The sequence below is a fragment of the Scleropages formosus genome, chromosome 5, assembly GCF_900964775.1.
Source record: "Scleropages formosus chromosome 5, fSclFor1.1, whole genome shotgun sequence".
Classification (NCBI taxonomy): domain Eukaryota; kingdom Metazoa; phylum Chordata; class Actinopteri; order Osteoglossiformes; family Osteoglossidae; genus Scleropages; species Scleropages formosus.
This window is the reverse complement of record NC_041810.1, coordinates 12121125-12146976: the sequence shown is the minus strand read 5'-3', so window position 1 is coordinate 12146976 and position 25852 is coordinate 12121125. Positions and strand designations below refer to the sequence as shown.

The 25852-nt window shown below is 50.0% G+C and overlaps 1 protein-coding gene across 6 annotated transcripts; it reads right to left on the bottom strand.

Moving 5' to 3' along the window:
- Positions 1 to 1149: 1149 nt before the first annotated feature.
- LOC108938805 (ELAV-like protein 2) lies at positions 1150 to 24823 on the bottom strand. 6 transcript variants are annotated; one of them, XM_018759727.2, is made up of 9 exons: positions 24139 to 24815; positions 23289 to 24019; positions 12405 to 12495; positions 10898 to 11141; positions 9163 to 9266; positions 7422 to 7575; positions 7069 to 7294; positions 6927 to 6965; positions 1150 to 3261 (listed from the first exon to the last, which is right to left on the bottom strand). In XM_018759727.2, the coding sequence occupies exons 3-9, from the start codon at positions 12474 to 12476 to the stop codon at positions 2931 to 2933; spliced, it is 1170 nt and encodes a 389-aa protein (XP_018615243.1). In that variant the 5' UTR covers positions 12477 to 12495; positions 23289 to 24019; positions 24139 to 24815; the 3' UTR covers positions 1150 to 2930. The 6 variants fall into 6 exon arrangements, with proteins under 6 accessions (XP_018615243.1, XP_029107965.1, XP_018615245.1 ...); XM_029252132.1 differs by having other exon boundaries at positions 1150 to 3258; positions 10898 to 11138; positions 23289 to 24823; XM_018759729.2 differs by having other exon boundaries at positions 1150 to 3258; positions 23289 to 24822.
- Positions 24824 to 25852: the final 1029 nt, after the last annotated feature.

Here is a 25852-nt window from a genome sequence, read left to right as displayed (position 1 = left end):
TCTGTCACGTGGTTTGTTCAAGGCATGGGAAGTGTGGGAGAGATGCTTGTAGAGGACTTGACTCCAGCTTTTTTTTTTTTGTGGCTGAGTCAACAGCCGTGCTTTCTTCCATTTTGCCACTTTCCCCGTGTGTCTGTTGTTGAATGGTGTTTGTTTCCTCATCCCCCCCTCCGCACACACAGTTGTGTGTGTTGGACTGTTATTCATCTTGAGGAGCCCCCTTGATTTGTCTAGTGTTGACATGGGGATGCAAGTGTGCAGCACCTTAGTTTTGTGCTGATGTGATGTGAACCAAAACGAGAATCATGAGGAATTGTGAGTGGGTGTCATAGAGGGTGGAAGAGACAGCAGGTGTTTGCACAAATATGTTTGAGCAAAAAGTCTGTGCCAATTGGTCCCTTCTTGTCATGAATACAGCATGTTATTGGAGGGATGATATGGTAATTGTAATCAATCAGTGAACTGTGTTTTCTGGATGGATACCTGCTAAAGGGATGTGAAGGCAGTGGTCCACGTTGTAACATACAGATGTAGGTAGGGTTGGGGTTCAGCATAATTTGTGTGCAAAGTACCCTTCCATGTTGGTTTAGCATTTCTCCATGGTGTATAGGTAAATCATGGTGGGTGGTGATAGTTATATTGTTGGAAACTATAGAAGCAATATGTCAATTAAGTACCATTGCATAAAGTGATGAGCTAACAGATTAGTGCAATGACAAGGCTTGTGTATGCATGTGCTGTCATTAACTATTAAATGTTTCTCCCATACCTTGGCACAAAACATGATACAAATGTTATCAGTATTGGTGAGTGGGATAGATGTAAGTGGCATTGTGGGAGATTGAGTACAGTTCAGCTGTGTTAGTATCTGAAATGGCATTTTGTCCAAGAATCACAACTCCTAATGAACCACAAAGACAGGTGAACCTGTCTGATATGGGGGGCAGACACAGGGTGTTTGTGCCATCTTGTGCTTAGTTGTGCATCGATGGAAATTACACATCTGTACTGTATCAATGTATGGCATTGTGGGTGTTTGCCAGCTAGGCAATTGACTTTCTGCAATTGATACAGCTGTGTGTGCAGTACATTGAAAAGACTGTAGGGGAGGGAAGAAAGGAGAAAAACCAACCACCTTCATTTCCCTTCAACTTATTTATTGATGTACTGAACATGGGGAGAGGAGAACCAAACATTTTTCTTTTTTAAACAAAGTATCCAAACACCAAAGAAAACACGTCCAACCTTTTTAATACAAAACTAAAGATATGTTCCATCTCCGGTGAGCCAAGTTATACACTATGATTTCAATGAATGAACGGAGACGAGCCGGGCACGGAGGACCTTTGGCCATCGTGTATGCCCATGTGCACTAAAGAAACGGAAGGGGGGGGAAGGAGGGAGGGGAGGAGGAGGACTGCGGAAGTAAAAACGATACCTAGGGCACCACGGCCTCGCACTCCTATGACATTGTTCCCCCCTCCCAAAGTAAGCGATAACTTGTCCGTTACAAAACGTAAGCAAATTGTTCTGAATCATTTACATCTCTCTGACCGCATTATATATTTCATAATATTTATATGTAAAACAAAAACAAAAGAAAGCTATACTTGTTACAGCAGAAGCAGGACTACCTACGGACCGAACAACCGACAAATCCGTTAGACGAAAGCCAATCGCGGAACCGACCGAGTCGACGCGAAACCAAACCGAAAAACCAGGCGATACAAACAAGCGGAAATCGGTGACGAAAGAAAGTGGAAAAACCCCACGCCCCTTCTCCATGGAACCTGAAAAAGCGTATTGTTTAACGCAAACACCTTATTTACATACTTCTAAGCTCAGGAGAAATCCTTCTAAGACCTCTTTTGACTTGCTTTCTTTTTTCCCCCCCCATATCTGTTCCAGCTGCTGCTTTGGTAGGCTTGTGGTACATTTTTTCTATACAAAGCAGGTAAAACCATTTCTATTTCTCTATTATAAAGACAAAACAAGTCTTTAACAATATAGCGAGTACATCACAAAAACACCGTGAGCTTCTTCTGAAGGGAATCGTTAGGAAGAACCGAGTGCATTTCCAAACGGCCTCTGACAGGGACGACCCCGCCCGTGGTTATACGACTTGCGACGAACACGCCGCCGACAATAGTAATACAAAGATCTCAAAATGTATCATCTTTTTACGTCATAAATCTCTTCCAAAAATTTCAGCCGCTGCAAACTTCCTGGCAAAGTTCAAAAGCTCACGAGGTGTCATATGAAGATAATTCTCAAAGTATTCAAGTCAAAATATTTGTTCCAGGTCCAGTAAAAAGTTTCTCCAAATTTCTCTTTTTATAAAAATAGATGCTTTTTTAACCCACATCAAAGAGGTTCTTAGCTCTTTGGCAAGGTACTGCTTTAAGAAAAGTCATTTTCCAGTAATTGTACAGGTAAGCAACATTATGCAGCCAACACAAGTCATAGTAAGACAGGAAAAGAGGGAAAGAAAAACTCAAAAATAAAGTCTACAAGAGCTGCAACTTCTAAATTATATCTATAGAGGGAAAAAAAAAAAATTATACATCCAGACAAAAATACTCATAATACCACAATAGACGGAGTCTCGCGACACCAACTTTCGGAGCACATATGCAACGGAACAGAAAACCTTACCGGGAACTCTTTAAAAGGTCCTCCTTTAAAGACTGCTTTAGAACGCAACCCTCACAGGTAGAAAAACCCAGTTTTCTCCAAACATTATAATCTAAGACATTTCAAATACTACCAATAAATTAAGAAAAAACCTCATTGGACACTAAATATAGCTTCTTCCCTTTGTAACGCCAATTTACAAAGATTTACTAACGTACAAAGTTTTACGTCAACGTTCCATTTTTTTCTTCCCCTTCCAGCTTTCTCGTACAGTTTCCCAGAAGCAATGAGATTCTTCAGGCTTTGTGCGTTTTGTTGGTTTTGAAGGACACCTGCAGAACCCTGTCCCCGAGGCGGTAGCCATTGAGGCTCGCGATGGCCATGGCCGCCTCGTCGTAGTTGGTCATGGTGACAAAGCCAAAGCCTTTGCACTTGTTGGTGGTGAAGTCGCGGATCACCTTGACGTTCGTCACGGCACCGAACGGCCCAAACATCTGCCACAGAATGCTCTCATCCGCGTCTGGCGCCAGGTTGTAGACAAAGATACACCAGCCGGTGCCTGCGTGCCCAGGCAAGTTGATGCCCGCAAGACTGGTGACGCCATCAATGGTCACAGGGGAGAACCTGCTGAAAGACACAAGAGCCTTGATGTAGAAAAACAGTCACGTGGCACAAGGTTCCGAGTAAGCATTCGCCACTTGCTCCATGGTACACATTCCGCTGCTAATTTTACTACATCCGTTTGCGTTACTCAGATCTTCACTGCCACGGCAGTTACGTAAAGTCACAAGACTGGCGTGCACAAATGCGGCGGCCTCTTGCGCACCTAACATCGTTGCATTATGTAATAATAATGTCTGAAAATCATTTATGACCGAATGACTTTGCCGATAATCAGTACCTCGCTCACGTGCTACCCAATTGCTACATTAACCAAAGAGCCTCCCCGCATCAACTTGCTACGCATGCCAACCCATGGCTCCCCACTAGAAGAGGCACGGAATGCAGTAGAACAAAGTGGAAGCGGGCCAAATGCAGAAGTTCCCATGCTAAACTAAAGCCTAACCCTGCCAGACATGCACTGCCATCCATTCTTCTTGCTAACATACAGTAGCTACAGAATAAAATGGATTTCATTCACCTACAAACAACCCGGAGTGTAATGGAAGACTGTCGTGGTTCATCTTCATGGAAACGTGGTCTGACATTCCATATGTGGCGATTCAGCTGGACAGGCTAACCGCCTCAAGTGTGCAGAGTGGCATTGTTCTCTGGTAAGAAACGGGTAGGGGGCTTACACATTTACATCCACAAAAACTGCTCCACAAATGCTACTGTACTCCTCAAACACCGTTCGTCAATGGTGCAACTGGTCATCGCAAAGTGCCGGCCTCACCTGCCAATGAAGTTCACGGTTATTGCAGCCGCGTACCCCGAGCGCCAATGCGTCAGAGGCGCTAAACGAACCGTATGGCGCCATTATAGAGTGGCAAGCGGGGCACCTTGATGGATTTTCGGCCATTGCCGGGATTTTCAATCGCGCCAATTTAAAAAAACCGCACCACCAAAATTCCACCACCATGTAAACTTGGCAACCTAAGGGGACAATGCATAACAACATTCCGCTTACGTAGAGAGGAAAACCTCACGCAAAGCCATCCCCCCCCCCCAGATATTCACACCGCATCTCTTGCGCTGATGCCATCATACAGACCACTTCTGCAACTCACCAAGTCAATAAACACACATATCGGGGTCTGGCCCGAGGGAGCTACCTCTGCTCTGCGGGACCGCTTTCAGCACACGGACCGGAATACGTTGGGACAAGCAGCCTCCCACGGCCAGCATGCTAACCTGGACAAAAATGCACAGATGGCAAATGCCTACATCAGCAAATGCATCCAATGCGTTACGTACCGACACGAGCCTCTAGGGCTAACTGGAAGCCCCGGCTGACCACGGAGAGAAGGCAGCCCTGTGGACAGCGAGAGCCAACCTTTTCCACGGCATCGGAAAAGCAAAAGCCCAAAATACACAGAACAACACAACTGGATAACAGGAACATTCAGGCCATCGCAGACTACAAGCCACTGCTGCAAACCTGCAACAGCGGTGCCTCCCAACAGATGCACTAGACAACATACTTTCACTTTCAAAGAAATGCTTGCGTCCACCAGGTGACCAGGTTTCACAACTCATGGCTACTGGCGTGAGGAAGACCCTACCTGGAATCAACCCCCGAAAAGGAACGGGTCCCGACAATGTACCGGTACAGCCAATTACACACCATCGAGTGGGGGTGAGCGCTCGTGCTGGCATATGTCCTCTCAGACATCCGACATCTCTCCGGCACGAGCGCTTGTCCCCGGATGCTTCAATAGCACCGTGGTCATCCCGGTGCCTAAGCAGTCTCATGCATCCTGTCCAAACAGCTACTGACCCGTTGTGCCAGCGCTCGTCATAAAGTGCTTCAAAAGGTTAGTCACACAGCACACAGTACAACTTCCCTGTCACATCTGATCCCCTTCGGTTTACATACTGCTCCAACAACAACACGTCAGTCCTCCACCTAGCCCTATCGCACCTGGAGGGGGGGAGGGAAAGAAAGGAGGAGGGGGGAAGGAGGAAAAAAAAAGCACTTGCTCACGATTTCAGCTTGGCATTTAACACAATCCTCCCGCATCACCTAACGACAAAGCCAAGCAATCTGGGCCTCGACACCTCCCCCATGCAATTGGGTGCTTGAGTTCCCCAACGGAAAGCCGTGATTGTTCCGAATCGGCGGACATGCCCCCAGCAACGGTCTACCGACCGCCGGCGCCCCGCCTGCCTCGGCAACAACAATGAAACGGCATACAGAGAGGAAGACAACCAACTGCCTAGGGAGATAACTGGCTTTAGAAAGGCTCACGCTGCCCCACCTCCCACCGTGAAAACACCGAGCAGCTCAGAGTTCTCCGGTGTGCATGTCATTGAGGAGCTTGCCCGGTCCTCGCATATGTTGACGCACGTCAAAAGAGCCCAGTAACACGGCCACTTCCTGCGGTGACTGAAGGCAAGCCTCCCCCACCCACCGTCGCTACATTCTACAGAGGAACCGTACAGAGCGTTCCAACCGACCGCATCGTTACCCCGTATGGGAACAGCAACATCTGATCGCAAGTCCCAATGACAGATAGCAAACACTGCGGGAAGGCTCATCTACGCCTCTCTCCCCTCCGTACGGGACGGGTACTGTATATGGCGTGCCCGCGAAGTCCTCAGCATCACGCCCAACCCCGCCCGCGGCTTGTCATCCCGCCGTCTGGTGGAAGATGCCAAAGCATCCATATCTGCTCCTTCACAGCACGAACCCCCCAAACCGTCCGTGCTAGTCGCTTGAACAAAGCACATATCACTAAGCAAATCCACTGGCAAAGTTATTGAAATTGCTATAGCTGCCGTCTAGTTTCTCTGGTGCCGACTGTCGTCTCTGATGCATATAAATACAAAAAGGCTATACAAGTCTTATCGTGCATATTGTTGCCAGACCCTGGTCTATGTACTACTTTCCTTTCGCTGTCCTGCATTTGCACTCTTCCATTAACACCGCACCGTATGTTCTACGTGGCATGGAGGCCCTAACGGAAATGAAATGTCATTCTATTGCACATGCAACTCTCCTTTAGGTGAAACGAAGGAGAAAGTTGACTTTGGTCGTAGCCGCCGCCACACTCTACGTAACCCGAGTTCAAATCCCCCTCCTGCCATACCACACTCGATTGCGGTGCTTGCCGTAAACCGATACGGTGCAGGTCGCCCTGCTCCAGGAAAGGCGAGTCACTACAAGAAGGTTTTCCCATATACAAACTACTGGACTTCTCAAAAGTCATTCATACGTTGCTAGCAAAGAGGCGATCTAAAGCGATAAAACTAATTCCGCATTCTTGAGTGGCACATTCAAAGATGACGCGGTGACCCTCGGCGACAACACACCAGACTCCCTTTGGCAATTGCCCAAAAGCAAACGTTGAGGCCGACAGTTCTGACGCAACACCGCTTCCTTGCAGACAGTCTCACATCACCTTTACGCTCATTTCAGCTATTTGTACCTGTGATGCGGCAATTTTTACCATTTCCGGGTCAGGTTAAGTAACTTTGTCAAACCTTGTGCTGCAGGAGCTTCCATTATGCTACCTCGCTCGTTTTTTCCTCTCGCAAACATTCTAATCTATTTTTGTTTTTAACCAGTGTTACGGCAAAGGTGGATTTGCGACAGGACAATTTTCGCTGTGGAAGAGTATCATCCTTACCTCTTCACCCCATAGGCCATGTTGAGGAGATTGTCCAACCTAAAAAGACATTCAGACATTACTTTTTTGGTTTTCGACATTTCAACACTATTCAGCGTAACGCTGCAAAGTCGCAGTCGGAAGCCACCACCACCGATCATACCTGAAGCGCTGGGCCTGCTGCGCCAAGGGCCCGGGGTACCGCCGGCTAGGCGACTGGTACAGCTGCGAGAGTAGCGCCTGACTCGTCTTCTGGCTCGGATTGTTGGCGAATTTCACCGTGATGGGCTCCGTGGCGCCGGGGGGTTTCTGACCGTTCAGGCCCTTGATGGCCTCCTCGGCCTCCACTCTCCTGTCGAACCGGATGAACCCGACTCCTCTGGAGACACCTGGCGAGGCGGACCACGACACCGATCGGCCGATGCCCAAACGCCCGCAGCGGAAAAGAGTGGCCGTATTCGACGCGCGCAGCCTCCGCTGTCCTCTCCTTTCATGGGGACGGACGGAGAGACTCACCGGTGACCTGGTCCACCAGGATGCGTGAAGTGATGATGCGGCCGTACTGCGAGAAGAGCTGCTCCAGCTCCTTCTGAGTCATTGTTTTCGGCAGCCCGCTCACATACAGGTTGGCGTCCCTGATCGAAGCCGAACTGGGCCGGGCGTAGGAAACCTGCAAGAGCGGCAAGACCGCCGCCAGACAGACAAAATAAACAATAGCAGCGCGGGGCCAGAGGACACAGTTTTGATCCCTGCAGGTTTCCACCGGATGCTCCCGATTGGTGACCAAAATCACCTGGCGTGCATGTGTGAGACAGAGACCGAAATTGTGTTACCAGGTACACTGATAAGTAGCGCATTTTATCGAGCATCACAGCTCACCTCTGCTTCATACCGTTGGTCTTTGTCCGAAGTCGCTTTGGAGAAAAGCATCCGCTAACTGAATAAACGTTAATGTTCCCGGTCACGGAAGAAACCCATCTTGGCATAAAAGCCAAGCCGGGATGACCCATTTAGGTTATGGGAAACAATACACCTGCGTCGTGTCCTAACGTACAGTTTGGGGACAAAGCATGCCATTTCGAATTGACAGGCAGTCAGGTAATTTTTAATGTAGGAGGACCCCGAACGAGGCTCCCCATCTGACCAAATCCATCTCATGGAGGGTAGAAATTCCAGATAGACCGCCGAGTCCCTGCTGGCTCAATTCGGCCGCAGCCCGTCTACGGTCTCTCCGTATCACTTGGCTCTCCCGTACTACAGCGACAGAGGGATTAAAACATACATCCTTTAATGGCAAGGCGTTCGGCGGACCTCTTTTTCCCGATGGGTTCTAAACTCAATTTACCGTACTTTACGCAGGCACCTTGGAGCGCCTGCGTTTATGTATCGAAACTGCCGCATCCTTAAAACCACCTGCTTTAACCAAGCCTCCATGTTGCCGTTCCTGGAAGATACGCCCCCCGAGCCAACGCTCCATGTGTGGCTCTTCCGCTCCTCCTTCAAGCCGCACCACATTATCCGCTTGCGTGTAGATTTTTCACTCCCTTCCATTCCAGGTCTTGACGCTACGTTTCAAGAACCCCAGCAACGTTTATTTGTTTTTAAGAAATGGATGCTTTCGAGGAAAACAGTTTTTCAAAAGTTAAACACGAGGAGGTAATTTCCCCTGCAGGCCTTGCAGAGGAGAATTGGAAGCCAGTGGCAGTCCTGTTTTGCCAAGCCGTTTGGAGCAGCAGGACTTCTCCCATGCCGTAAACACGGTCATAAACTTCGATGTGACGAGCTTCACCGCTAACGTCAACTTTAGAGCACATTTTTCCCCTATCTGACCAGATACTGACACCCCCCCAAAAAAAAAAAAAAAAACCACAACCAGGCACTTATCGTTATATCAACTGGCTTCTAACATTTTTCTCCAAAGTGACTTTTGCCTTTACGGTTGCACACTAAGCTACTTTGGTTCACTTAAACTTCAGAGTACTTTCAACAGTATTGATTCAGGTCAAGTACCTCTATCAAGGAATGCTACAGAAGAAGCGAAGACTTAAATCCAGACCCTTTGATCGCAAGGCAGCAGCTCTAAGTGCTATGCCAGGTGCTGGACCAAAGTGATGACACTTCGGCATGAGCGACAATTCAGCTCACGAAATCTGGGTACAATGCCACAGAGGGTTCTCTATTATATAGTCTCCCCCCCAATGACACCTTTAAGCATGCAATGGACACCTCTGTCTCTCGCAGGCAAGCACACACTCACCTTTATGGTCTTGGTCTGCAACCTCAGGCCATTGAGTGTATTGATGGCTTTCTCTGCATCTTTTGGATCCACGTAGTTGACAAATCCGTAGCCTAGACTCTGTCCTGCACGAGACGGCACACGTTAAGCGTTAGTTGCACCTCCGTGAACAATTTATCCCCTCAAGTGCCTCGCCCACGGCTCTTGGACTCATTCGCCACCCTTCCGGAACACAGTGAAGTACGCGAGCCTCCTCTCGGTGCTTGACTGCGGTGGAAGCTGCTCGAGGGGCTCACAAAGGGCGGCACTTTTGATGGAACTCACTGCATCGGATGAAGAAACCAGTGGGGACGGGAAACTGAGTGCTGCCTCGGGGGCTCGGCGGGTGGCATCTCACCTCGCGATACCAATACTGCACCTATTGGCAGGACCGAAAGACGCGCCTCTCATTCCTAGCATCGAAAGGTTCGAAGCCAGAAGGGGATGGGACAAGGATGAGCGGAGTATCTCCAGGACAAGCGTGAACAAGACTGGAAATATGAAATTTGAGACAAAATGGACCGAGCGTTAAGCACGGGACCACCTTTCTGCACTCCGCTCCAGTTCAAACCCGTGTAAATCCAGAAAGACAGAGGGGAGGGAGGGCCAAGCCATAAGAGTGTACGGTGGACAATGAAAACACCGGAAAGCGGCTCTTAAGGAAACGGCTGTAATCTAACCCTCTGCAACTGCTTCTCGCCCTGTATTCGAAGACAAGCCCACGGGAGGGCAGCAGAGAGAGCGGCGCCCTCTGCACTCAGCCATTTTTAGAAACCGCCAGCGAAGCAGCAATTAGTGCAGCACAGAGCGAGCTCTGGTCTGCAAACACCTGCCTGTGCCATAATTGGCTCCCAGGTTGGCGTGGAAGAGCAAAAACGTCAACAGCGTTCAGGGGAGGTCTCTCTCTCACACTCAAACACACACACAAAGGAAGCTCTAACAAGATACAGGACCGTCCCAACGACTACAGGCTATCGGAACATCCATCGAAGGATCGTTTGGCAGAAGGGCCGTGAACGCCCGGAGGGCGGACAGAGCACTCCGAACCCCTGACCATTTTCAGCAGCCTTCCGCCGCTCCCCGCATCTTGGTCTTCGGCAGTTAATCCGCTCTGCACCGCCACTATCGGATCGCAAGAACTTCGTCACAGAGACCGAAGCAGCGGAGCAAAAATTTTTCATTAACAAGGCCTGCCGTAACCACAAGGTGGAGAAAGACCGCTTTCGAAGGCAGCGGCCCTTTTGGACGTATCGAGGGCAGCGAGGGGTTGCAACCACCACTTTTTGGAGGCATTAGGGTGGGGGAGGATGAGAAAAACAAGGAAAATGAAAGCTCTGATATTTAACAATTAAATGAGCCCTTCACGGAGTAAGCAAAATCTCGCTCGCTGCTGGGTAGCTTTCATAATGGCCCTCACTTAAATGGCATATAATTAGAGTATTTTGTGCCGCAAAAGCCTCCTCTCGCCTCAGTAACTAATCTTAAAGTCTAAGAAGCCTGCTTTAATTAGGGCTAGAAAGCAAAGACTTACAATTCCTCACACTGGCAATCAAAGGCATCGAGGCACGGGAGTGGAAGAGAAAAATTCCGGAAACGCTTTTGCGAACGAACGGATGCGTCTGCGGCGGAGCACAAATGGCCGATGGGAGAAACTACATCAAGAGAATGTCGCGATCGGTTGGGACCGAAAGCTCCGCGGAACACAAATATACTCTACCTGTGATTTTGTCTCGCACCAGCTTACAGGACTCGATTTCACCGATGCTCCCGAACAAGCTCTTGAGCTCCTCCTGGGTCATGTTCTGGGGCAGGTAGTTCACTATCAGGTTCGTTTTACTGTCCTCTATGCTTCCCGACTCCACGGGCGAGGAGCAGTTGTTGGACATTGCAGCGGGACCGTTGGTCGTGCTGTTACACGCGGGTCCGTTCGATAGCTGTGTTTCCATGGCAGCTATGACCTGCTGGGAGACAGGAAAGGGCGAGTCAGCGATTCCACGCCACCATCACATCGTCGCCGTCACGTTAAAAAAGGATGCTCTTCAACAGCGCAGCGAGGTCCCCGCGCGCTCCAGTCCGGGGCACGTCGTGTCAAAGTCCCAACCGCACTGCGGCTGCATTCGCCGGAAGAAAAGGTTGACTTTAATTTGGATTTGGCAGAGTGGCTAATCGAATAGGGAAGCAAGCGGACGCGAGACGCTTCGGTCCGCTGCCTGTACCGAACCAAAACGTTTGCCCAGGAAGGAGAACGTGGCATCCCGTCGCTGCTCCTTAGCGCGGTGTGCCGCTCGGCAAGCCGATGCCTTTGCAAAAACGCAACCGAGGACCCTTGACCGTTATACTCCGGACCCGGACAAACGTAAACCGCGCAACGGTAACGCGTCGTCGAATGCCCGCGTCGCTCGCTGCGCGGTATGCCGGGTCCCGCTACTTTGCCGAGTTAGGAGGCCGATTGTTGACCGTCCGCAAGAAGCTCGAGCGGAGATTAAACAAGCGGCATCGCCATTCAGTCGGAGTCTCGAGCACTGCCTCTTCCCCGATTGCTAAATCACGCAACGCTACTCCCGGCCCGCATCTGCTCGGCAACCCCACCTTGCCGTCCGACGCGCCGATTTAAGACGCTAGCAGCTGTCGAACTCGAGTGGCCACGCCTGCCGATCATGTGATTAAAAGTAGCCTCGCACCACGAGCCCGCCGCTAAGCGTGGCTAACTGCGTGGCCGGGTGGGGTTGCGGGGAGCGCTCCGGTCCTTATGCGACAACTCCCCTTTCGGCTGCTCGCTTCGAGTCAGTTTTAACCGCCGCAGCTTCTTTTTATCTCAAGCTGGAGCGCTCGTCTTGACGTCGCTGAAGAGCTGCGTGTGAAGAGACATCCTTCTTAACAGACACAGTGCAGTTTCAGGGAGCCAGCTCAGAAGGCAACAAAATCCCTTTATGTGCTCATTCTTATGCAGTACTCCATCGCACAGCATAAGTATTATCAGGAGTTGGACTACATTCATAAAGTGCACATTAAAAACCAAGAAGCTAAGTAATTTTAGACCATACCAACACGCGACAACGTCTCGACGTCCCTTTGGACTCTCGTACCGCAACCGGCCACCGCGGATCTGCGGTCCGCAGATTGGCGGAGCCGATTGGAGTTCGAGAGCCGGGCCGCGGCTCGCGCGTTTGGTATGGTCTGAGCGCTGGAGTGTTAGCCTATGAATAATAAAAAAACCCACAGACCCCAGTCCACGGCTCTGCTGCCCACGAACCACTTCTAAGCAGAGAAGCCACATCGCACAGTCTGACTGCCATGATAGTGTGGAGTTGCCGTCTGCAATATGGACACAAGAGAGTTCTGAGCGTTAGATTGGCAGGGAGAAAAGCAACAGTCAGGGGTGAGCATTGCATCAGATTTACTGTCAACTGCTGTGCGCTGGGTTACACACACACTGGGGGGGTCTGCAGGAAAAGGGTTAAGGTGTTTCACTATGAAGACAAATGTGGGAGATGGTGGCAGGGGGGCGGCACATGGCTCTACTTTGCGAAGACGAGATGGACGCTTGCCGCGTGCGCCAGAGCAAGCGGAGTTCAGAAATTACTTCCAACCTGTGGTTGGAGGGCCGACCGGGCAGGTCGGTCAGACATCTCGCAGCCCAACTGAATGCGGTTCGGCAACAATGGCCTTCTCACTCCATTAAAAACCCACTCCCCGCACTCAAACGCGCACGAGAGCACCGAACGGGATAAAGGCCGGGACCAGGCGGAAAGACGATCGGAGAGCTTAGACCGTTTAAGGGAGCAGTCGTGCTGTCCGAAGCACGTCCGTTTCCTTCTTACGCGACATGACGCACGCGAGCACCCCCAGCACGCAGAGAGGTGAAATCAAACATTTCCTGCATCAGCCATTGCTACCATACATCACAAAGGAAGAGTTTAATTTTGAAACCTTTACAGTAATCTGCTCCACCCTCCCACGTGTAGCAGGAAAGACTCATGGTCAAGGTTCTTCGTGCACATTACTAGTTAACGGTTATTCATCTGGCGCTTTTCTGCAATGCGACTTAGCTTCGTTTACATGGCTGCGTAATTTTTACTTCACCGATTTGGGGCAACTTCATCGATCAAGGATACCGCAGCAAGACTCAAATCTGCATCTTTCTGATTGCCGCGCCACCCCGTCCGGATACCGTTCCATTCCGTCAGCGCAACATATGCTTTTGATGGACACATTAGGAAAGCGCCTCTGCATTGACGCAAAGTTCTCGCCGGAGACAAGGGTCGCTGATCCTGACGAGTACCGAAGAAGTTACGGTTTAAGCTCCGCATCTGCACACTCTCAAAACCGTGTCCAGCCTTCTCCGTCAGCTGGGGGCGCAGAGCCCATACGTATGGGCCCGGACCATTACTTTCGCAAACCATTACTACCGCAACCGCCACTGCTGAAAGGCTGCCGGTTTCGCACGAGCTTCCGAGCGCAAAACATCGCTATTATGAGCTCGCGAAGACCATTTCGTTAGATTCGTGACGGTTTCCAGGTTCCCAGCATTGCATTCCGGCGGTAACGGACGATGCAAAGGCAGAGGACAGCCGACCGGCATGAGGACTGCGCCTCATTGTTTATCCCTTTCAGTTCTACTGCAATTACATTGCATTCACTCTTTCCATTGTTACATTTCATCACAAATAGCCTGTTACCACCCCCCCCCTTTTTTTTTTTTTTTTTTTAAAAAGCAAAGAACCACTTCTTTACAAACAGCAGATGTGACAATTTAGCCATACCTTTCGCAGGTTTATGAAAAACTTGGGAGTTTATGAAAACTACAGAAAGAGGACCGTTTCAATTAACACCGCAGGAATAAAACTACACATCGTAAGATCTAAAGAAACCCAAGGAAAGGTCAATACTTGTAACCTGAAAGTAGCCGGTTCAAAACCTGTTGCTGGCTATTGCCGCTGTACCCGGGAACGAGGAAATCAATTAAAACGTTGATCTGCAACCGCTTTTTTGTCTTCAACTTCCTTTCAAATGCTGCATTAAGCAGCCGGTCGCGAGCAAGAACTTACTCATGTTTTGTGGGCCCAACTGAAAGGGCTGAAAATTTACCCAGCAAGTCGCAGCTACGCGCTGCAGGACCGTTACCGCGGACATTTCCAGAAGTCATAAGTGCAGCGTGTGCGCAATTAACATGCGAGACATCGAACCGAGCCCATGCCGGCCAGTCCCGCCGCTTATCAATTACAGGCGTCGGCCGGTGCGGCTCTTCAAAACGTGCGACGATTTACGAAGCGCTGAGGAGATTACCGAAGCCGTTTTTCAGAATAATCTCGAAAGTCACGGCATGACGGGGGCTCCGATAAACAGCGAAGAAGAGCGGGCTACGGAACGCCTTTTGCACCACTCTCGACAGTTCTCGTGCGCAAGTGGCAAACGAAACCACCGGAAACCATTTTGTGAATGTTTCAAAATAGCACGTATGTGTTCAGAGCTCAAAGCTAACCTGAATCTCAGATTCCAACATCCATTCCGGCACCCTGACCTGAGAACGTGACTGTTCAGATTCTTTAAAGGGGAAAAAGAGCCCAAGAATGGGCCAATTTCATGTGACAACTGTACCTTAAAAAAATCCAAACCAATGTGAGCAGATGAAGAAAAGCCTTATCGGCCTCAGGCCAAACATCCTCCTCCATCACGCTGCTCCCATTTGTCTCCACAAAATTGATAAGGTTGCCAATTTACTCTTGCACCAAAAGAAATACAAATAGAAGGGTCCAGATCTTTTTGAAGGATCTGTTCAAGGCAAGGTCTCCAACGTCTGACTTTCTAGATCAGCCATGCAGTTAGAGGCCCCCTCTACACATGTCACGTTCGGACTGAATAGCCAGTCTGGTGACATACCCGAGCAAGCCCAGCAGGTACAGGGCCCTGGGGCAGCGGGGGGGTCAGACTTGGAATAACCACAATGGAAATCTTCAGTAAACTAGAAGGCTGCTGGGTCAACAAGCTAAGGAAGGCAAGTAGAACGCGAATGACCGTCAGCCGTGTGGAAACCAGGAGGCTGCACTGTATGCGAGTGTCTATTTGTCTCATTGTGATGCCTGTTGTCAGTAAGCTAGGACGCACATCCTACACATACCTCTCTCACACTGAGAAAGCGAGGTTTGTTTTCGGGCGCTAGAAAAATTCACGACCGCAAAGCAACATCCGAGTCCTCTGACATGAGATCTGGTCACAAGGTCAAGTCTCACCCCAGAAGGTATTCTGGACAAAACCTGCGAATAAATAAGATGCGCCTGAACTTTGGACTCGAGACGTACGAGCACTTCACCGGCTGTGGCTGCCAAGAGAACAACGGTTACACCTCAAAAGTGTTTTGCGTCAAAGCCTCCTGAAAAATTGAAGTTACAGATGGTTCTGCAGTGCCCTGACTGTCTGCTTCAAAGGATGCCACAAACATCACGACACCTCTGCGAGCCTGGCGAGTGCGATAACGTACGGAAAGCAACCGACGGTCAAGGCGTTTATCCGTCATCTGCTCAGGTGAGATGCGTTACAATGACACACAGCTTGGTGTCATGGCTCAAGGTCCTTCTAACAAAACCCATCTCGACCAACCCGCTGCCACTTCCGTATGGCCCTTCGCACTTCGAATTCAGAACTTCCTCACGGATCGGCACCGCTTCCCCAGACACCCATAACACTGGATAAATACACACAGCTGAATGGGAGCCCAGCAGCCCCCCCCCCGAGCAAATGTTTCACACGTTCCTGCTACTTCAAGCCACACCAACACCCCAGACCTGCAGCAACAGCAGCAGTCCTGCCACTGTCTGTCCGTCTCTCACTCTTGCGTGCGCGCAGACACACACACACGACCCAGTTACGCATCCTCAGCTTTTTCTGCTACGGAACAGGCCTGCCTGCACCGTTTCACCCGACCGAGCGCAATTTCCCCCAAGGACTGAAAGCGGTTCCGGCAGCTGGAAAAGAGCGCTCGCTGCAAACAGGAGCGAGTAACTACTCCGGGGAGTAACGAGGTGCTCAGTCACGGTGGGCAGGTTCTCACCCTCGTGTGGCATCAACAGTACTTTGCGGCACTACGTTGCCGGCTCAGGTAAGAGGTCACAGAAAGCATATCCGATTCTCGCCTTTCTTTCCTCCAAGAAAAAGGCAACCATTACAATTAAACACCCCAACACAGCAGCACCCACCCTCACGTCCATCAAGCACACACAGTCAGAGTTCCTCGATGACTGCGTGACACTGGTGTTACGGTCCATTAAATTAAAGAGCACATTAATTTTGCATTTTACTTTCAAGCTCAACGTGCACAACGGCAAATGCCGGAAACCCAATTCTGCAGCATTTCTGCTCCTCGCGAGTTATAATTGATCCATCACTCAGAATCGCACGCGTCCACTTTGACTGCGTTTCTACATGCTCGGCTTTCCTTTTCCCGACGCTTCTCCCTCCAAATGAAATTTTAATTAATTAGACTTCGAGGTGTCGATTGAATCCCAACTGCGATTTTGCACTTTGGGGGCTCAAAATTAGTATAAATTCCCCTCCGAAGGAGACGGGCGTAGATTTCTACGTACCGTCAAATTAAGTTAAACTTTTAACGGTTACCCTACTGTTCCAAGCCTCCGGACGGCTCCCAACCACAGACTGACAGCAAGTGGAGAAAATTGTTTATCGGCATACACTTCCTTCTGAATTCATTAAAGGAATATGCCGCTCATGAATCAGGAGCGCTAGCCTTGCTCGGCAACGTGAACGTTGCGTTGTACACTTCCGTTTCACGCTTTATTCGAAAACAGCACTTCCGCCCTTCCCGTTAATGCGATTTTAACATTTGTGGCACCTGTTGTAAACTGTCAAAGGTACAACGGCACAAACTCCCGCTGTGCTGAACCCTCCCCCTCTCGGTGTCCACCGATTTATCAACCGCTACATTTGCTGCCCTAAACACGTCAATGTAGCTCTTGACCTACTCTCAATAACAGATTGAAGCAGAACAAATTCCTGATGTGCACTCTAAAATGAAAAAGATGTCAGGTTTAGAATGACCCCCACCACTCAGAACTGCTGAAACTGTCTACATTCAAGAAGAATCTGAAAACTCACTTTTTCCGAGCTCATTCCGCCCATAATCTCTCAAGCTCGCGTATGGTGTAAATGTTCATGCAGCGTAACTTTATCATCATACCCAGATAAACCTTCGCAGAGCCGCTACTCCTGTTTTGTATGTAAATGTTTGTGTACCTGTTCTTAAAGAAAAAAATTGTAGGAAGGTGATCAGGATTAGTCTGTCCTGAGTTTTGTGCACCTGCTCGTGCAATGAACATCGGTTCATATAGTGGAAAGAAAAACTAGGTTTACTTAAGAATCACATCTACAACTGTGTCTCTAACATAATGCACTAATTGTATTTTCTCCCAGATAAGTCGCTTTGGAGAAAAGCATCTACTAAATGAATACATGTAAATGTTTTCTGGATGGCAGCCCATGTTCGTTAATGCATCCGGAAACATGCAAACCGCAATACATTGATCGCCGTGAACTCCATACCGCCCCATGCTGGGTGCCGCCATTTATTGCTACACCGGAGGATAAATCGGAACGGCCGCACAGAACCGCGGACCCCACTCAAACACGAGTGACACCGCTTTAGTTCACCGTTCAACACGCTGAGGTAGGAGCGACGGTCATGAGTCATATTACAGCAGATGGGCCTCAAACGCGGAAGGACACATCCCTAGCGGAACAGACCGCAGCACTATTGTTAAATTGATCCACTTGCGAACCTGCTATGGCTCACGGCACAGAATTGACATTGTCGTGTAGAAATCCCATCGGTCAAGATCCGGCACGCTCTGCTGGTGCCAGCGGAGCTGCCTCGGTAAAAGTAGCGGGCGAAGTTGTGCCGCTGAACCATGAGAGCCAGTAAGGCAACCGTGTTTAAAATGGACAATGGGTTTCTGACGTGCTCTCCGAAACTGCGCTACGCACCAACACCGTATTGTTCTTCACAACTCGGGCTTAACGGAGCTCAAAATCAATATTCCGATTAAAACATACAGAGGGAACCAGCCACTTAACCAAGTTGCAGTTGCCGTCCCTCCGTTGACGCACTTGCACACACGAACCCCGCACTGCAGACCACAAACGGACCGAGTACAGGCAACCAACAAGGCTGCACTAGACGGAATCGAGACGCTTTTCTGATTGGAATTGGATGCACTTTAAGCGAGGATCGCAGGTACAGCATAACCCTTGGAGGCGCATTGCCGTAAAACCAGAATGCCGTGCGACTAATTCACGACTTCTTACGCAAGCAAATTAATGATAATAGGGAGAGCTGTGACCCCGCAGCACTCAGCCACCAGTCGCAGTTCTTACCTATGCAGCCGAAGCTGCAACAACAGCTGCATTCTCCAGCGAGCTTGCGTAAGGGCAGACCGACTTCATCCCGTACTAAAACAAGCGATTTATCAATCAGAGCCGATGCTACAGCCGCGAGCAGCCGGCACCATATTTACAGCAAAACAAAAAGACCAAGCAGAAATGACAGAAGGTAGAGGCTTTTCCATTTAACGCACGCAAGTCCATTAGAGCCGGCATTACTTGAATGCACGTCAAGCGCCTGATGTGCGTGTGGATACGCCGCCGGATTGCAAGGTGATTCAGTGGCTCTGCACGCGGTGCTTTTGCAAAGGTCCAACGAATCGCCACAACGAGGACAACCCCCCCCAACCCTGCGCAGGCAGGCGCGCGCTGTAGCATGGGCCTCACGCGAGGCCGAGAAACCGCACTAGCGTAGCTCAGATTTGAGGAAAACGTGCAATGTGACGACAAATCTTAAACAAGGGAAAGGAGCAGTAATGGGTGCAGATTTGACAGATACCGGAAACAGTTTCTCATATCGCAGCCAGAATGAGCAAGGCCCTGCTCCCCTTTTCCTCCTTTTGCAGACACCGGTCATCTCGTCACGGTGGCCGAGGACCATTCCGACCTCGACAGCGACCGCACCCGCTATCCATGATAGTTTCCTACGCGAACACGTTCTAGACCCTTCTGCTCCAGTTGCTGGATAACCGCTCCGTTTGCGTGGAAGAGCCCAGAGAAGGAGCAGAACAGATTCCGTCAAACGGACCACAAGATCAGACTCCCAGGGCTGAAGTGAACGCGCACGCCGTTACGACCCATCTCCGCCCGTCACTTGTCCTTGTTGTGTATAAAAGGATGGCGCAACAATCGCCTTCAATGCACCCGACCGCTGGTGGTTGCGGTCCCTGCCTGCCGTATGGGCCGTCCCCGGGGGACATCTTCACCCAGATGGCAGCGCTACACCCTGCCAAGTGACACTTCTCTGCTCGAGCATATTGACACTGCTCCAACAGCTCGTCGCCTCCTTCGGTGCCAGAGCCGCCGACCCCGTCGCCATTTCAGTTGTGCATTGAGACACCCACGTGTCGAAGCACGCCGAGTTTGCGAGTTCAGCCGAAGGAAGAAACCGTCACAGAAATGCTGACCGAATCACAGTACGACCTCTTAAGCCTGCAGGGGACTGAAATATCCCTCAGGTTTGAAACCACACGTTCTTCGTGCACCAAGGGGTCCGCAGGATACGGGAAAACAAACGGTACAGTGCCTCTCGTTCCATGCTTTTGGGTGTTATGACATGTGCAAGATGTCAAAAAGCAGAGCCACGAACATCTGTTTTACGATGTATGCAGAGAGTGTTTGGAGGGGTGTGTCACGGCAGAGCTGCGAAAGGCCCAAGATTCAGAAGAAACCCACAATGACTTATCAAGGAACTTCAATACAGAGAGCACGTTAAGTGCGACGCCAGTTACTAATAATACGGGACCGAGATCTGTACTGCCATGAGTCTGTGGGCCACAAAGCAGGGGTCAACCCACACTGGGAGATTTAGAGGAAAGATACTTTTCACTCCATCCGCAACACTGAAGCAGGCATTGGCTGACCCGTCGTAAAGAGTCCGCCTTCCGCCACGTCATCCTTCTTGGATCACTTCCTCCATCCCTCCTGCTGAAACGCTCGCTAGGCAGTTAGGAATTTGAAAAGCATATCAGCAAAGCAAGCCCAAATAGACTATTAAACCCGCTGTGCATCGGGATCCCCTTGATCTCAGCAGTCAAGGCGGATAGCCATCCTACGGCGACAGGACCGGGACTCCGATGCCGGCATCCGTTGCTGCAGCGACTCCTACGCGCTGCCAATATGTCAAAGACGTTTAAAAATCTCACTACGATGACAATGTCACAAGCACGCGCCTTTATAGATACAAGTTTACGGGACGATGGTGGCGGCTGATACTGCGGTGCGTGTCCTGCTCTAGTCCAAAGCATTGCGGGAATCCAAACAGGTCCAGATGTCCCCACATTATTACTGGAGTTATTCTTGGACATTGATTTATGTGAGAAATGAACAATAAAACAGCAGGTACCTGCTCGCATGCAGCCTACCTGTACAGAACCGCTCAAAACAATCCAAACATGGTATGCGTTCGGGTGTTGCTGCCGCCGTTCAGGTTTCCAGACAATTTAACAAGAGCTTCACGTCGGGGAACATGAGGTTTCCCTTACGCTCCAGTGATGGAATTGCAAGACGCTCAAGTGCAAGCATCACCGGGTTTCAGACCCTTTTAACAGTTTGCGGGTGAACTGTTGAGATTGTGCATTCTCCTCTCGCAGTTCTGCATGTTAAAACCCATCGTGTGCATCACGTGCACCGTGACTGAGGTCTGATGAGACTCCCGTAGAGAAGTAACATCCAGCTGATCTTGAGGACACGCTGAGCTGCTAAACATTCCTCAAACCACAACCTTAACAAGCCAAGGTCTTGGTCACTGACAAACTGTCACATGTAACCAAGAAATGATTAAATACACTCACAGAAACACCCTTGACCTTTCACACCTTCTTAAAAGTGCCAGTTTTTACGCAAGCTAGTCTAAATAATATTTGCATTTTACTTTTAAAAAATGTTTCATTACTGCCAATCAATCAATTACGCAATTTACATGTAAAATGAAGCAAGCGTCACGGAAATAAACCGCATCACACCCAAATTCATTTACGCAGATTTTTATAGCAAGACTCCTCGTTTCCCCATCATCAGACTCTTAAAAAGGCACCGTGGCCTAATCGCGGTAAAGAATCCGTGCCGTACAAGCTTTAATAACCACAAAAAAAAAGTCACCCCCGCGTATGAACTTTAAGGATCACCAACTGTTCACACCTCTTTTCTGTTGACCAACTCCACGCCGCGGGGGCATGAAGGCAGACGTGCGTACCGATATAACACGGACGAAGCGAAGGAAGGGGGGCACTCAACTATGTGTAACCCCGCTCCTCGGACTCAGGGTTTTAACGCAGAGCGCCCGATGAAAAGACACCGACCAGGAGTGAGAGGCAAGCGCGTTCTCGGTCATTTCTTACTCTACCCAAAAACGCGCGCCGTCGCGCCCGCACACACGCCGCACCAAGGAATTCTCGCTGCCTGCGCCCAGCGAAATGACCACGTGGAAACGAACGACACGTTGTTGGTAGCAGCAGCCAGGCGAGCTCAGGTTGGGAACAAGCAAGCAAGCGTCACTCACGGACACTTGCCTCGATCGCGCGCGTATCCGGCGTCGATTCTTGAGGCTCGCGCAGGCACCGGGAGCGCAGCTCGAAACGACGTGCCGGCGTCTACCCCTCGTCCTCGAGCGCGCTGAGGCGAAGGACGCGATAAAAGTAACCGCGCCTCATTGGCTCGCGCCCGCAGGTGCGCTCGTCGTGCAGCGCTCCGCGCGCAGGTGGCCAGAGTGGTTGCGGCGGTTTGCTAATTAGCAGTGTTTTTAACGTCAGACACGACCGACTTTACGAAGAAGTAAAAATGAAGGACAATATCATGTTAAGAGCCTGTGCTGTGGATGCGAAGCGGCGGTAAACGAAAGGTACGGACAGGTGACACCCCACCGGTGCCGTGGTGGTTCATCGGAACAGAGGAGGAGGAGGAGGAGAGGAACGCTTCGTGAACTATATATATCAACAACAATAATACATAGATGAAATGTGCGCGTTAAAAGCACAGGCAAAACGCGCAAGTTTCTCCTTTGTTGTTCTCGCACAGGTTCCTGGCTGGCTAATTGATTGACTGACTCTGCATTATCGATTACCTAAGCTTTGTCTTTGGGCGATGATAAAAGAGGTACGAAGGGAGCGCCAAAGTGACGGAAACGAGGCACGAGGTACAGCGGGAGGACGTCTTTCAAACCCGGAGCCACTGCGGCTACGACATGATGTACTACCGTTTGAGGGGAAAAAAAAAGAGGGAAAAAAAATACCTATAGTATAATACAGCTATAAACATACACATGTATCTGATATGTTACATATACGGCATGAATGGGGGGGTTGCGGTCTATCATTGGGTGCCTTTCGGTTCTTTTCTCTCTTGACCTGGTCCCTCCTCCCGTCTTTCCACTTTAATATATTACGCGTGTCACACTTCCCGTTTTATTAATGTGCGTGTGACACGTTTAATATATTTAGGATCCCGAGCGCACACGAAGATGGAGAACTGCAGTCCTTTGCAGAGTGGCGCAAGGACACGGGCATGTGAACCCTAATTAAACAGTCCCCCTCTCTCTCTCTCTCTCTCTCTCTCACACACACACACACATACACACACATACATCCTCGCTCGGCACCTGCTCCTGCCGCAGGTCCGACACCGTCCGGCCACATTGCCGCGATCAGTGAGTAAGGTGGATAGGAAACGTGCCTTCTTGCGTTCCTTTATTACAGCCGCGAGAGGTCCATGGGCGCGCGCGCACACACAAGCACACACGCGCAGCTCTTACACGTCGGGCGGACGGACTGCGAGGTTTCTTGAGCACCACCACCCCCTGCACACCCCCAGGGCATAAATAAATATGGATATAGAGTGGTGCACTGTAAAATATCCTCACACGCTGACAAGGGGGGAGGGGGGGGGAACACACACATTCACGCAACAGTAATAACAATGATTCTAGTTGCGGGATGGAGAAGAGGAACCGAGAACATCACAACACTGACTGAGAGAGAGGGACCAAAGTGCCCGCGTCTTACCGTCCGTGCAGAGAAACGCTGACGTCCCCTGTGTGCGGAGCCGTGCGGGAGAAGCGCCGAGAAGCAGCGTCTCAGACTGTATGTGTCACAGTGTCACGTTGTCTCAGCTCGTGTCACGGAAGAATCCCTCCTCGCGAAAACAAGACAAATCAAATAAATAATAAATAGCTAAATGTAATAATTACTAAATGAAATAAACGCATAGAAACGAGTCCCTCTCCGCAAACGAGGAAGTAGAAGAAGCAAAAGAAGGGGAGATGCGGAGAAGAGCCGCTCTGTGCCTCTCTCTTCACTGACTCCGAAAGGCAGCGCGCGGCATCGCCGAGGCACGAGGCGGCGGCGTTCTGTCTTTAAAGGGGACCGCTCCTCTCCTCCCGTAAATATATATATATATATTTATATATATATACACGCGCACGCACACACACCACTCACACCACACCACACACCACCGAATCACAGTGGCGCTGCACCTCTCCGCGCGCGCCGTCCGCACATGCACGCGGGCGCGTACGCGTCGGTGCGACGGCTCCTCGTGCCCTCCGCACGCGATTGGCGCGCGCCTTCCCCTCTCGCCCGTCCGTTGCCGCGGAGCCGCAAAGCAATTGGTCCAGCCTAGGGAGTCCTTCGCGAGGATGCGGAGCATCCTCCAGTGCTCAGTGTGGAACAAAAAAAAAAAAAAATAAAAGACAACCCCGAGGAGGTGAGGATGCTGGAGTCGGGCTGGTACTCTGAATGCGTCCATTAGAGAAGGAAAAGAGGAGGAAGAGAGGAAGGTAAAGGGTGACCGGGAGAAGGAGAAAAGGGAAGAACATCAAGGGAAGGATACGGAGAAGGAAGAGGCCGTTACCTGCGCGTATGGGTTAAAGAAGACGCGGTTCGATGGCCGGTTGCATCTTTGCCGAGAGGAGATCGCACGCGTTCAGACATTAAGCCCGAGTCGTTTCGCTCGCCACGTGTTTTCCGTCTTCTTTCTTCATGTGCTCTAAAGTCATGGTGGAGCCGAGCCATGTTTTTTTCTCTTTTTACTCTCCATTTTCTCTGTTGAACTGCTGCTCATGTCCACGGGCACCCAGTCAGTCCCTTCGCTCCACACCTCTCTCACTGGGGGGAAGAAGCACAGTCTGGTCATTTCACTTTGTTTCACTTCACTATCCCCGTGAATATAAGAAACAGTCTCGTGTTGGTTTGGTTTGGCTTTTTTGAGTCGTAAAAACCGCTGCGTGAGATACGCCTTTGAAATACTCGATATCTAAAGAAACATCACAGTTTTGGGAGGAGATCGATTCCGTTGTTAGGGTTATGGCCCAAACTCATGAAATTGCCAGCGTGCCATCGGACGACGCGCCCTGCATCTGCATGATGGTAATATATGAGTAGCGGGCCCCACTGGAGACGCGATGTCACCTGTGAGTTTCCGCTTTCCTTCACCATGGAGGAACTCATTTGGGGTTCCTCGAAAAGGTTCTGCTTACTGTATGTGGAGAAGGACCTGTCATCCAACATCCTTAACACTTCTTCAAAGTTGAGAGGCTCTGTGACACCTCTTCACACGAGCAATAAAAACAGAAAGGACCTGTCTGAGATGGCCAGTGTGGTCTGTGGTTTTATTTTGCACTCCAAACATCTCAGTGATCGTAACATCAACTTGACATTCTACGTACGGGGTCACTGGCGTGTATGACGGATAACGACTTACATGCCGAAGGTTTCCGTTTCAAACCCCGCTCTGAGCTACTAATGCGGTACCCTCGATCAAAGTCCTTACTCAGAATTGGCACAATTAAAATATCCCGCTGTATAAATGAGCCAAACGCTGCAAGTCACTTGAGATAAACTGTCAGCTGAGTGCATCGGCAAATTCCCGGCAGGCGCTTTTTCAGTTAACAATTGTATAATTTGTACTTTTTCTACAGTAACCTGTAATTCTACATGACCATCTAACTGGTGCGAACAAACACTTTTATCAAAGGTAGAAAGAGCTATGCTCTTTTAACCTATTTCATGGATTCCTACTATTTTGTTGGTCTCGCACTTTGTCTCGTTGCGAGAGATACTCACATTACGGTGAGTCTGTGAACTGATCGGTCCCAATAAACAGATGGACAGATATCGGTGAGCTGCCGCACATCGAAACATTTTGGAAAATGTGAAGAAAACTTGGAGTGGTGAAAAACAGGGAGACCTTCAAACAGAAGTCTTTCCTGAGTCATGGGAATTTCTGCAGATGCTCGATATGGGCTGTTAGAGGAACCTCGGAGAGGCCATGTGAAGGTGCGCAGACTATTGAGATACATGGGTGCAAGGACCGTTGCCAATGGAGTGGTTTCCTGATTTGTTGAGCTGAACGGACGGGATCTGACCTCAGCCTATCTTACCGACTTTTAAATTCTGCTCTCTGAGAACTCACTTTGCTTGAAACTATTTAGCGAACCACTGAAAAGATACAGTTTGGACAGACCAAACAGCATGATATGGTAGCAACCATCTGTCCTTTTCTTGGCCATGGTAGGTCTTTCTAACGCCCTCGGTGGTGACGTTGAGTCGTGTGTAGAGCACTTAAA

Excerpts from the sequence above, each read along its gene's own strand:
- LOC108938805 (XM_018759727.2), bottom strand. The coding sequence starts at position 12,476 with ATGGCAGTCAGACTGTGCGATGTGGCTTCTCTGCTTAGAAGTGGTTCG. Across the intron at positions 9,267-10,897 it reads GGTGCGAGACAAAATCACAG|GACAGAGTCTAGGCTACGGA; the intron begins GTAGAGTATATT and ends CGTCTCGTGCAG. Across the intron at positions 7,576-9,162 it reads TGCAGACCAAGACCATAAAG|GTTTCCTACGCCCGGCCCAG; the intron begins GTGAGTGTGTGC and ends CCGCTCTTGCAG.